Here is a 12,785-nt window from a genome sequence, read left to right as displayed (position 1 = left end):
AGGAGCCGTCCGCGATCGCTGCCTGCATGCTCGTACCCCACACCACCCAGCTGTGCACAGACAACCTGCGCGCACAGTCTCCCTGTACAGGCTCACCTCTGTATATCCGGAAATCCTCGGTCGCCAGCAGAGCCAGATCATCGGTCCTTCCAGCTGTGGCACTGAGCATCGCATGAAGCCCAGGACACAGCACTGAGACCACCCAGGGGAGCAGACCCATGGCAGCCGCCTGTTGTTCCAACCGCCTCGCTCTGAACAGTCCCACAGCCAAGGGCCTCTTAGTTACAGGTTGGTCCCAAGCTGCAGCCAGTGTCCGTCAGGGAAATCAATCATTTGGCATCTTTCAGTAACATTGCAAAGGAGAGTCTTCCAGGAGCTTTGGCCTGCGCTGCTGTGTGCTCCGGCAGTGCCACGGTTGTGCTCAAAAAGGGGATGGAGAGCAGCCGCCTGCTGACAACCACGTGGACAGAGCGGAGGAGCACGGCCATGCTGCTGGCAGCACGGGGAGGAAGCAGGACACCGGAGCGCAGCACTTACATGTGGGGTGTGTGGCATGAGGCCGGATGCAGCTGAGTGCTGGGCCTGTCTGTACTGTCACCACGGTCCTGAGGCAGCCAGCCCCCAGAACCAAACTGGTGGGAGATAGCAGTGAAGGGAGAGCAAAGCAGTCCCCTCCTCTGGCCCAGCTCAGTGCCACTGTGGCAGCAGCCAGCAGGGCTCTGCTTGCTCCAGCCACTTGTAGCACCCCAGGGAGAGGGCTCGCAGCCACCTGCCAGCACCTAGCCCAGAGCTGGGTGCCAGGAAGGGACCAGAGGCCCCAGGCTGGTGCTTTGAGCACATTTAATTGGGACACCCCAAGTCAGGCCCTCCTAGCAGCACCCCACAGTCAGCTTTCCAACTACAACCAAACGTCCAGCTCAGGGTCCAGACCTTGTAGCAGCCACAAGTTCTCTTAATGCAAAACCCAGAGGAGCCCCATCTCTAGGAAGTCCTTAAAAATCACCTGAGAAATCGCCAGATCCTCCAGCTTTGCAGCTCAGCAGCCAGCCCAGCCCGGGCACTACAGGCCCACGCACCTGACTGGGATGTTTCTTGTAGCACAGAAACACTCCCTTACCCCTCAGAAACAGCTTGCTCTCTAGTGGAGAGGCTGGCCTAGGTTCCCCAGTGCCAGGATGCGAGTTCCGCACTGCATTTCTCCAGGGGAGGGGGGCTCAGGGCTGCCATGCACTGTCCCATGACACACTGCCACATCCTGGGTCTCGCTCTGGCCCCTCTTGCTCTGTTGTGACTTTTTAGGACTCCAGACTCTAGGCACAGGCTGTGCCGTTTTCAGGCACCAAGTGGCATCCAGTGTTACTTCCTCAGACCCAGCCCTGCACGCCTCCGTTTCAGTGGTCTCAAGTGTTGTACAGGGCCAGGCCTGGGGCCCACAGGCACGGGCTGGAGCCCCCCAGCCCCACCAGGCTGCCTCAGCAAACTGAGGGGAACGTCTCGTCGTCTCGTTTTTCCGTGTGATGAAATATATCTGAGCGAGCCAGCGCCAAAGCAGCACGTGTGCGTTTTCTTCCTCCCCCCACACCGACCGTTCATCTCTTCCCTAGCCCCTTCCAGTGCGACTGGTGGGGGACAACTGGCCCAGAGGGGGTGGAAGTGGGGCTGAACATGAACATGGGCTGGGGTGAGCTCAAAGCCACTCGCTGCCGCAGGTCCCTCCCGACTCCAGGGATGACCCTGCCTGCTGTGGTGGAGCCTGCCAGGTCTGTGGGCACCCGGGAGATGCGCACGCTAAGAGCAAAGAGCACTGCTGGGTGCAGCTTTGCAGCCCAGCGCAGAGGCCGGAGTGCCCTGGCTGCATCCGCAGCAGCGTTTCTCCCCCACAGGCCCGGTGCAGATGGGGAGCAGGAGGAGGTGAGGGCAGGAGAGGGGCAGGTTGTGTTACAGAAAAATCTTTTATTGAGTTCAGGAGGCAGAGAACTTTCTCAACGTGATGATGACCAAGGCTACAAGCACTGATGTACCCAGGAGGGAAGCGATGACAATGGCACCGATAGCTCCGGGCCCCAGCGAGCCTGCAGGGACAGAGAACAAGGTGGCATGAGGTCAGCAATGCTGGTGGGTCTCAGACAGGAAGGGCTATGGGGATCGCCCCTACACCCAGCACAGCCCCAGCCATTGGACCACACTCCTGCCCAGGAACTTCCTACACTAGCCATGGTGGCCCTGTTCCCACATCCCCACACAGCCGAGGGGTGGTCCTGTGCCCCAGTGGCATCGAGACGTTGGGTGGGGGGCTGGAGCCAGCCACTGCCTCCTTTAGCCAGCTCCTGGCGACACGGACAGCTGCCACAGAGCGGCTCTTCGGCACTCTTTGCTGTTAACACCCGCACAGAGACACTTGCTTCGCTTGTTGCGGAACCTGCATCACAACAGGCATTTGCTGTGGTTCAGGAGCCTGGAGAGGCGCTCTCGCTCCCTGTTTAAAGAGCTTCAGGCACACTCTTGCCCTGGAGAGCCCTGCCGGTGCTCAGGGCACTTTTTGTAGGTGCCTGCTGTGATGGGTCAGACCTGGGGCAGAAGAAAGGGCCCAGCAGCTGCTCTGGGGCTGGCAGGCACTCCGCAGCAAAGGCTCTTCGGGAGGGAGGTTTCCTTGAGCAGGGGATACAGGCTCTCTTCCCCCCCAGCCAGTGGTGTGGCTGGGGACAGGCCACTTCCGGTGGCTCAAACACCTCCTGGGAGGTGACAGGCCCATAAAGAGCAAATCCACAGCCACAACGTCCCGAGCCGCTGCGGGAGTGACCCGTGGGCAGCCCATCGCCCAGCCACGTACCGTCCCCAGCGTCCAGCCGGTGCAGGTGGGTGGTGTCCTCGGGCTCCAGCTCGGAGGTGTATGGGGGGAAGGCAGTGGCGTCCGAGAGCCGGGCTGTGGTGGTGGCAGCATCGAAGGGGCCGGCTCCAGAGGGCAGCTCGGCTGGCTCGTTCCAGAGGGTGGGGACTGGGCCCTGCGGGTACTCTGCTGGGAGACAAGCACCCAAGGTTACTCATGCGCATGGGTGGCCCTGGCCAAGCCGCTGGTGATGGCAGCAGCTCAGGCCAGCCACAGCATGGCAGGTCCCCGGGCTCCAGCTGCCTGCCGAGTGCCCCGGGGTGGATGCAGGGTGACCTGAGGGCTGATAAAGCCAGTGGGGCAGAGCCCTCCTCTGGAGGGCACCACCTCTTCAGAACACCGACCCTCGGCACAGCCGAAGGCAATGCCTGCACCCCGGGGTGAAACCATGCTGCCATGTTGCTTTTGCGGCAACCGAGTGTACACACAGCCCAGGAAACAGAACTCCCCACAACCACATGACCTCCGCTCCTGCACAAACAGCCCTGTCTGAACACCCACAGCCACTTTGCTCATGGATGCCCACAGGACTGGGCTGGGAGGGGCTGTCACATTCTTGTAACAGGCAGAGGCCACCCGGCCACCGTCACTGGCCAAATTCACAGCGTCTCAGGGCCTTTCTGTCCTGCACCACCAGCCTACAGGGTGTGGGATGCCAAAGGCGCTGGCCCTGCACAGGACACGCACCCCCCCCCCCCCCCCCCCCCCGATAGGAGCCCCAGAGCTTCAACTTCCCCCTGCCCCACCTCCGCGCCGTGCAGGGGAGATGAAAGCCAGGCCAGGCTCTGTTTGATGTTACCATTCACCTCCTGTTATTTCTTCCCCCTGGGGGGCCAGGGACCAAACCAGAGAGCCCTCCCTGTCTGTGTGTGGCTGAGCCGAGCGCTCCCTGTCAATGCCCGGCTTGTTCAGGTGGGCCCCGGCAGGAGCAGGAGACATTCCACAGCTCCCTGCTGAAACCGCTGGGAATGTTGCGCTGGGATGGGGAAAAAAAGGAGGGGGAGGAAAACGAGCAACATCCAGCTCCAGGGCCCACCTGAACAGACAGGATGGCTACTGGGGTTGGGAAAGAGGGTGTCAGAGGAGCCGGAGCGAGCAGCCTGGGCTCCCAGGGCAAGGCACAGGGGTATCCCCAGGCACCTTGGCTCTAGCACGGTGTCTCTCCATGTACCAGGGGCACTCAAAGACTTGTCCCAGGCTCTCCCTGGCCCAGCGAGAGAGGTGGCAGCAGCACCAGCCCCAGCTTTAGGTACCTGGAGCCCTCCCCGCCCCCCGTGGGCAGCCGGCACTTTATGGGAGGAGAGTGAGCTGAAGAATCGGCCCTAATGGGCTTCACCACACTTCGTTCTCCTGTAGGAGCCCTGCACCAAAAGGAACAGGACCACCAACACCAAAACACTCACCTTTGCTGCCTGTACAAACCCACTGGTAGGACTTACCACAGAGGTCACAAAGAGTAACTCCCACCATCTCCAGAGCCTGCAGACTCGGGAACACAACAGGGTTCTAGACTAGTTTTGGAAAGTCCTTTCTACAGCCACAAAAGCTACAGGATTTTCAGCGAGACAGCTGCCAGGTTTAACTCTGGTCCCACGAGCAGTAGAGACAAATAAGCCCCCAGTCTGAGGCCTGTGGCAGTTAAGCCGGGCAGCGACACCCGCGTACTCTGGCTGGCTGACCCACTCTGGGGAGAAGCTGGGAGTAGCAGCGAATACAGCCTCACACGCATGGCACATCTGTGGTCACTGCATCAGAGGCGGCATCTCGGGTCCCTGTTACGAGCACACAAGAGTTCTGTGCTCCACGAGGGCTCCCCAGGAACACCCGAGCCCTTTGCCGATCCCTTCCCAACCTGTACTGCAAGACCAACCAGCTGCAGACTCCCATCCCATCCACAGGCTTTTCCGGAAAGTGCCATTTCCAGTGGGCCTCTCTTCTATAAATCCTGTGGTTTAGCTACCCGAGGACAGATCAGGAGGAAATGCAAAATTTAGTGAGTAAATGTAGATTAAAAACAACTGGGAAAGGAACTGAGCAGACCTGGAGCTATTTAGTTCACAACAGTGGCATTAGAAAGCTGTTGGTTTAGGCACAGACCAAACATACATACCACTTGTGAAGCCCCCATACCAGGCTGCTCTGGCAAGCAGAGAATCTCCACACAGAAAGAGCTACACTCCAGCTACAACCTTCCTGACTGCATCAACACCACCAGGGCCAGCACCAACACCGCAGCCCTTCCCACTTGGCAAGAGAACACCACACTGGGAGGACGTCGTCTTTGCATTTCCCAAGAATGTTTTTTCTCTCCAAAGCCAAAAGAGCTGGGTGTACCCCTCGCATCTGACCGGGGGAAAGGCGTGAGCTCAGATGACCTGCAACAGATGCAGGCACCATCCAGGGAGGCTGTAGGACCTGGACAGGGTCTTCCCAAGTTCTCAAAGGGACAAGGAGGGAGTGCTACCCCTTCCAACCGTAGTGCAAAGGCTCTTTTTCTAACCAGAACCACAGCTCCCAGAAAGTCTCTTCTGTCCCCGGTGCATCTAATTCCTGAAAAATTTATTGCAGCTCTTTCAAAGCAGGGCACAGAGCTTATTTTTGATAGCCAAGTAAAGAGGAAACAGTCCAATTTGTTTAATTTTTTAATCTTTTGTTAGATTTGTGATTTTTAAGACCTCGGTAGAGTCCTGGATGGCTTCTGGGTATGTGTTTTGTTAATCCCCCTCATCTGATTAAAACATGCTTTCAGTTCACCCTCACAGAAAGGGCAGAGTGTGCTAAACATGAGTTTTTTGTCCCGAGTTCTTGCGGTTTTACCTTAACGGCACTTCAACCAAGGGAAACACAACTCCTTTCAGTCGTGTCCAGCGCCTCACTAACAGGAGTTGTCAGCCCAGAAGCAGCAGCAGAGTCGTGCACGTGCATAAAGTGAAATACCTGCGTCTTAAGACGCATCATCAAGAGCCAGGGCTCACTGCTGGGTGTCCTCTTTGGTTCCTGCACCTCGATGCTGCTAGAGCAGATGCCGAGAGCCCTGCAGCAGGCACACAGGGTGGGGGAACACAAAACCAAACACAAGCACCGTCCTCGGAGAAAGCTGCCGGCAAGCAGGTCTCTCCAGAGCAAGCTGCTGCAGCCCAGGAGCGCGCCTCTTTGTAACCAGCACTTTTGTTTCCAAGACTCGCCTTTGATTCTTTCCTCCTAAACTAAAAGCTCGTGTCCTCACATGCCTCCGTTCCTGCCCCATTGAGAAGCTCAACCACCCATCCAGCTATCCCCACACATCCAGTGTGTTTCTTAAACCAGAGAAGTCATGCCTGCTCCCCTCCACAGCACCCCGACAGTCCCAGCGAGCATCAGCCACGCTGCCGCTGGCTGAGAGCGGCAGATCTCTTAACGGAGCAGCATCAAATGCCACACTGCCATTTCAGTCCTCTGGTAAAAGCAAGAAAGGCGAGAGGGGAGGACAGAGCTTGTGTTAGGTGCCAAAAAACAACACACACTATTAATAAGGTCTCACATATCGCCAGGTGAGACACGAGGGCCTCTTCCAGCCACCTGCTGGATACACTCTGACCAGACAGGCTCTATGTACCGGTGTGGGACCCTGTTCAGGAGGTTCAGTTCTCTGCTGCCAACATTTTGCGTGACCACTGCAAGTCCCTCTCCCTCCTGGGCTCAGTTTCTCTGTGCATGAGCAGGAGACCAAGACTTTAAATATGACCTACAAGAGAAGAAGCACCAGAGCAGCCGGGCCTGCCCACCCGCATGATTACTGTCACCCTGACTGCCATGAGGAGGGGGTGGTCTGCGTGCCTGTACAAGTGCCTCCAAGTGAACGGCTCCAGACCTGGAGGCAGTCTTTCACAGGAAAAGGGCAAGTTACACGGGACCTCCACAGCCTTGGGGCAGGGCACATTGTGCAAAAAACCCAAACACATTGAAATCTCAAGTGAGGGGATGCAATCGAGGGTTGGAAACCAAATATCAAAGGCAAGGTAGCACATGGTTTCCCTGCTCACCCAAGAACTTTGTAAAAATAAGGAATTACCAAGAAAGTCACTCGATACACATCATCCATCACAAGACCAGATGTGTAACATCTGGGTGAGAGCCATGCATTAGTTGTGCTGGCATCAGGCTTAGGATCGGTCCTACCTCTAGGAAAACCCACCTGGTGCACCCATGTGGTTTGTTCCAGAGCGGCTCAGCAGGGGCAGCAGGTGGGCACATGGAGGGGCTACCAGGCTGCTGACGCGCATGGGTGACCCTACTGCTGCCGAAGCTTCGCGCCCCAGCGTTGGGTGCTCTGAAGGAAGAGGAACCTTGGCCCCATGGCACAAACAAGCTCTCCCCCAGCACTAACCCTGTCTCAGCACTGGAGCACTAGACTGAGGGCAACCATTGCTCCCCAGACTGCCTGTGAACCTGGTAAAAAAAACACAGCTTGGGAGCACTTAAGAGAAAGACATGGAGTAATCTTAGTTATTGGGGGTTTTACAGGGCAGAGATGGAGCACAGAGAAAATGGACTAAAAGTGTTTTGTTCAGCATCCTCCAGGTGGAGGATGGCACCTCTTCCTTCCCGTATGTTGACACTACAAATTGCCTTATTTCAGGGAAATGGCTGCACTGCGCTGCGTATTCTCCCCCTCTCCAGCACAGGCTAGTTCCAACTGAGGCCAGGAAAAGGGAAGAAAGTATCAGTTACCACACTATAAAGAAATACTCCGTGAGCTTTACGAATGATGCAAGGACCCACCAAGACTTCAGCAAGATATAGAAGGGATGACGCCAGAGGCAACTCGATGAAGCCAGTATTTCCATGCTCAGTGAGGAGGAGGTGGGGTGACTGGCCAGCACAGAGACATGGTAGCTCATACCCCGCATACTTGGTGGCTGAAAGACTGGAAAGGCCTCCACAAGTGACAGCTCTTGAGGAAGCCGATCAAATATGAAGGATCCTCCAAGATACCCCCAAACAACCAGAACCTTCCCGGAGGCAGGGTCTGCAAGAGCTCAAGGCAGGCAGATGCGGCCACCTAACATCTTCATCCCTGGAGATCTGCCACCAGTGACCAATACTCCTCCTCACACAAGCTGGTTTCAGTATCTCATCATCCTCACAGCCTGTCAGTAGGAGATGACAATGAGACTTTCCTCCTCCATTGGGTAACAAGTTTATGCTTCCAGTGACAGAAATGAGTGCCTCAGCAGGACACAGATGCTCAGTGGTCCTGGGAAAGAGGCAAGGGCAGCCGCTGTAACCTCAGCATTGCACACAGTTTCTTCAGTCACAACAGTTCACAGGTCAACTTAATGGCATCCAACTCAGCTGCTCACATCCTTTCCAGAACCTGGGGGCTTTTATTCCACAAGTTTTTTGTCTTCACATTACATCCATCATGAGGAGGGGGAAAAGGTTAAGGTTACCTGCTGCTTTCTGGAGCACACTCTCCACGTCCAACCCAGTAACGTTAGGCAGAAGCCAGTACTAGTGTCAGTAAGTTATAAGAGGTGTTGGTACAGAGCAAGGTTGAGTAACAGTCTACAAAGACTTGTTGTAAGTCTGGACAGACCTGTTGGAACAACAGCATCTTTTTAAGAAATTTGCCTGACAAAACCTACTTACTATTTCTCACATTCTAGTACTTGAACTTCAAAAACTTCCTAATAATCTTTTATTCTCCTATTGTTGAGAATGAAGACACACAAGCTGCTACAGAAAGACATCCTTGGTCAAGGTCTCCTGTATGTCTTCCTTTAGCAGAACATCTCCTGCTCTGCTGCTTTTTCCCCTCATACGCATTCTGATGTGCTACTCTAGTATCATATATTTCCACATTAGCTCAAAACAAGGAAATTCTTGAGCCCGCTCCAGAGTTTAGATACCAAATACATACAGGATTCAGAAGCCAAGGCCTTGCAAAGGCTTTTTACTAACTTCTACTTCACTTGGAGCTCTGAATCCATCATACAAATTGAAATTGGTTTTGCCAATAGGAAAAAACTGATAATCAACTCTTCACAATCCTCCTGTGCTCTAGGCTTAAGTGCCACTTGGGTTTGGAGAAAGTGGAAGTGGAGCGGATTGGGGTGTGCAGGAAGTCATTGAACTGTCTCTGCCTCCTGTTGCACCAAGAGGACACGGACAAAGAGGGTTACAGACTCTTGTTGTTTCCCCATTTCTGACAAATGGGATATTGGAAAGAGCTCAGTACCACGGAGGAGAAATTCACGCTTTCTCCAGTCGCTGAGTCCTAACCACACCATCCAGGAAACCAGACTGGCTGGGCAAGAAGCCAGATCAAGGTACACAACCCACAGGCAGCCCAGAAGTGCTCTGACTGCTACACCCAGATGGGAACCTCAAACGCCAGTGAGATCCTTCATGTCTCGCTGAACGCCGGAGCACTTACCCGAGGGTTCTGGTACTAGGTAGCTCTGAATCACCGCCGAGATAAAATTAAATCCAACGAGGAAGGGAAGACTCATTCTGGGTCTCAGGTCTGCATGGCCGGCATCACCTGCAGCCCTGTCCAAGGCAGACTCCGCTTCTGCTCACCGTGGAGGGCTTTGCTACGGAAAGTACGAGGTGCTGAGACAGGAGGGCAGGGGCTGGGTGAACTCTGAGGCCAGTAACGGGCTGTCCAGCACCAGGTAGCCACAGCGGGCACAGGGCCAGGGCAGGGATGAAAAGAGGCCTTCATCGGGAGCACAAAGGGCAGCCTGTGATGTGTGAGCGCTGGGAGCTCGAGTGTGGAGCAGCACGGAGCATTGCGGTTCTGATGAATGTTAAATAAACTTGTTTACAGAAAGGCAGGGCTGCATGTGTATGCACAGAGACCAGAGGGCTGTCTGTGTGCCCTTTCCTTCTTTGTCTGCGCAAGGCAGGAAATTTCCTTTTCTAATGGGGTGAAAAGCAGAAAAAAATTCCACTGTGCACTAAAAGCCCCCGTACTGGGGAGGTACCTCTCCACAACTAATGCAGCAGAAAAATCATTCTGCTCCTAGGATGGCTTACCATACAGGCCAGTTCCCTGATGCCTGGCTTTGAGGTAGCAAAGAACAAACATAAGAGGCCTCAAGCTCCTCTAAAACGCGACAGGGAAAGCATGGAGTCTCTCCTGCGCCCCAGGATGCAAAGGCTGCATTCATCAGTATGAAGCTCTTTAAGAGGTACTGGCCTCGCTGTGCAACTGCGACTCACCTAGTAAAGGAATCAAGTGAAGTTGGGGTGTTTTACGGGAGCAAAGTGAGACAGGGAGGCAGCGACGGTTCGGTACAAACCATTGCTGCAAAGCCGAGAGCAGGTACACAGGAAAGCTGGCAAGGTAGGAGACAGAGCAAATATGCACCAAATACTGGAAACTTAAAATAGCGTAAGAGAAATCCTAACTCAGGGAAGAAGCAGATCACAGTTTCATTGGAAATGGATCAATTTCTGCAGAGTGAAACAGACTAACAGTTAAGAAAAGACCTTACCTGGTTTTGGGGAAGCACACTGCCACTGCTTCTGGGAGCACGAGCAAGCTACAAACTGAAACTGTGCTTAAGTGATTAATGTTCCACTATACAAAAATCAAAGCTCAGGGTCTGAGAAGGAAAACATCCACTTTTTAGTGCTCATTTCTTGGTTACTTTAAAGGTTTCCCAGCAAGGGAAGGATCTGCAGGGGATACACCAGCTACAGGAATTCTGTTCTTGCGCCCACAGGTGTTCCAGCTAGGCACAGTGATAAATTTCCCTACCCATATCAAAGCTCCTTTAAAGAGAAATCATTTCATCTGCTAGAAGGCTGGCCAGGATCTCCCTGCTAGGCAAGATGCTCAGAACAAACTGAGAGGGAACTGTGATCCAGCCTTGCTCCAGGTCTTGGAAGGCAGGACAAGAATTCAGGAAAACAAGCGCTGTGCTCTTGCCTGTTATCTTGGCCTGAGCCATCCCTTCACAGCCTCGCCTGCAGTTACAGAAAAGAGGCTTTGAGGAAAGCATTTCCCTACAGGAGTTTCCACCCGTACGCTCAGAGCCCATCCATGGGGTTGGTCTGGAAGCCAGTTTTCCCCCATTTGTAAAAGCCATCTCAGAGCAGGCAGCCTTTGAGGCTGACTGTGCCCTCCATTCCCCTCAGCCCACGTAGCTGTGCTGAAAGTGGGAGCAGATAGGGCTGAAATTACTAACCACCTCCTTAAAAAACAGGGCCACACGGAATAGGTGTCTCACACTAACCTTTCCCATCACCTCGCTGAACCCGAGTCGCAGCCACGTACCTTCCCAGCGCTGCCGCCTGCCCCGGTACGCCCAGCTGTAGACAGAAACTCAAACAGTTTAAGTGCACACCTCAGCTTTTGACCGAGCTAAACGTTTTCACAGACGCTTTCATATTTCTACTTACAGCAGCTGCAAATTGCTCTGCTGTAGCAGAAAGCATAGAAGGAACCAGCAATCGGCACACGTGCTTTAGCCAGAGAAAACCGTTCCTTTTCACAATTGTAACTTCTTCCTACCACTAAAAGCTGACATATAACCTGCCCCATCAGCTGCGGAGCGCACCCCATCTAGTGCTGGCTGATCTGTCTACGGAACTACCGTCACTAATGCTCACGGAGACGCTACTGCTGTTCAGCTTCGGAGAAATGACAAAGGATCTTCTCGTTTTTCCCCAACAGAAACATGGTCTCAGGATGGAGAATACATTCTTACTCACCAGCAGCCACCGATTCCAAAGCTAGCTTCCATTAATCAATTAGAATTCAACGAAAACTTACGGACCTTGTTAGGGGAGGGAGAGGAGGTATGCAAGGAGAGGCAGGCAGGTTAGTAAAAGATGTCCCATGCTTTTGGGCTTTAAATGCAAACAAAGCTCCTTACCCGTCAGCACAGCAGGGACCAGGATGCCGCACAGTGTTAGCAGGACCAGGCGAAGGACTCTCTGGTAGGGCATGGCTTCCATCAGGAAAAGCGTCGGCAGGAATTCTTAAAACTCTTCAAAGTACGAAACAACTTGGAAATTTCACTGGTATAATAAAAACTTTGTCCAGTCAGGTCAAAAAAAAAAAAAATTCCTTCACAACAGCAAGTGGACAGAGAAGAGTGCAAAGCCCAGCAGAGACTTGCTCTGACTTCTAGAGCACACCTCCTCCTGAAGGCAGCTCCACCCTCTACAAGTTGTGCCTAAAACCCCATAGGTAGCCGAGCCGTTAGGCAGCCGTCGCCCTGCCAGGCCGGCACACACACGAGCAGTTGTTGGCGAGCCCTTCCCAGAGGACATGGGGATGCTCCTGGAATGCCTCCCCTCCGGCCGGCCATCCCGTGCACAGGAAATAACACAGGAGCCTTTGGGGCAGCTAACCCCGAAACCAAGCAGACCGCGCAAAGGCTTTGCTCTCTGCTGGCTGTGCAGGGCAGCGGTGGTCTTTCCAGGGTGGGCACAGCGAAAGAACAAGGGCCTCAATCTTTTGAGGCTAAAATGCTCTGAAACAGAGCCAGAGCGGCTCCGTGGCATCCTTGTTTTCTGGGTGTTCTACTCACAGAGGTGGACTAGGAGCCGTGTGTGGTCTCCGCTGGCAGAACGGCCTGTTAAAATCTGGTAAGTCTTCAAGGAGAGTCACCTTTGTCAGGCAAGGCTACCATCCTCCTCAGATCCAAATGGCACAGGCACTAGCTACCTCCTCCTGCAACCCTCTGCCGCTCTGTCCCTCCCCTCCAAGTGCGCTCGTGAAAAGTTCACAGCGGAGAAAACCAAGGTTTGTTTCCAATCATATTTACACCAACACAGACTTGGAAAAGGATGAAGCATATAAAAAGGGGAACGCTCCAGCTCACTGTCAGAGGACAGAGAATTTCATTAGGATTTTTTTAAGTAGATATGAGGATGAAATAATTTATGGTTTCTATTC

At 54.0% G+C, this 12,785-nt stretch overlaps 1 protein-coding gene across 1 annotated transcript; it reads right to left on the bottom strand.

Annotated features, from left to right (window-relative positions):
• Window positions 1-1,933: 1,933 nt before the first annotated feature.
• SNORC (secondary ossification center associated regulator of chondrocyte maturation) lies at window positions 1,934-11,842 on the bottom strand. Its single transcript, XM_082003400.1, has 3 exons — window positions 11,758-11,842; window positions 2,831-3,016; window positions 1,934-2,072 (listed from the first exon to the last, which is right to left on the bottom strand). The coding sequence occupies exons 1-3, from the start codon at window positions 11,837-11,839 to the stop codon at window positions 1,963-1,965; spliced, it is 378 nt and encodes a 125-aa protein (XP_081859526.1). The 5' UTR covers window positions 11,840-11,842; the 3' UTR covers window positions 1,934-1,962.
• Between the last annotated feature and the right edge of the window lie 943 nt (window positions 11,843-12,785).

The sequence above is a fragment of the Phaethon aethereus genome, assembly GCF_964289735.1.
Source record: "Phaethon aethereus genome assembly, chromosome: 9".
NCBI classification, from domain to species: domain Eukaryota; kingdom Metazoa; phylum Chordata; class Aves; order Phaethontiformes; family Phaethontidae; genus Phaethon; species Phaethon aethereus.
Note: the sequence above shows the minus strand (reverse complement) of the source record. Positions and strands in the feature narration are given on the sequence as shown.

What these genes read in the sequence shown, in the direction of transcription:
- SNORC (XM_082003400.1), bottom strand. Translation starts at nt 11,839, where the DNA reads ATGGAAGCCATGCCCTACCAGAGAGTCCTTCGCCTGGTCCTGCTAACA. An exon ending in GGTCCCTGCTGTGCTGACGG is followed by an intron (nt 3,017 to 11,757) that starts GTAAGGAGCTTT and finishes CTTGTCTCCCAG; the next exon opens with CAGAGTACCCGCAGGGCCCA. An exon ending in CCGGCTGGACGCTGGGGACG is followed by an intron (nt 2,073 to 2,830) that starts GTACGTGGCTGG and finishes CTGTCCCTGCAG; the next exon opens with GCTCGCTGGGGCCCGGAGCT.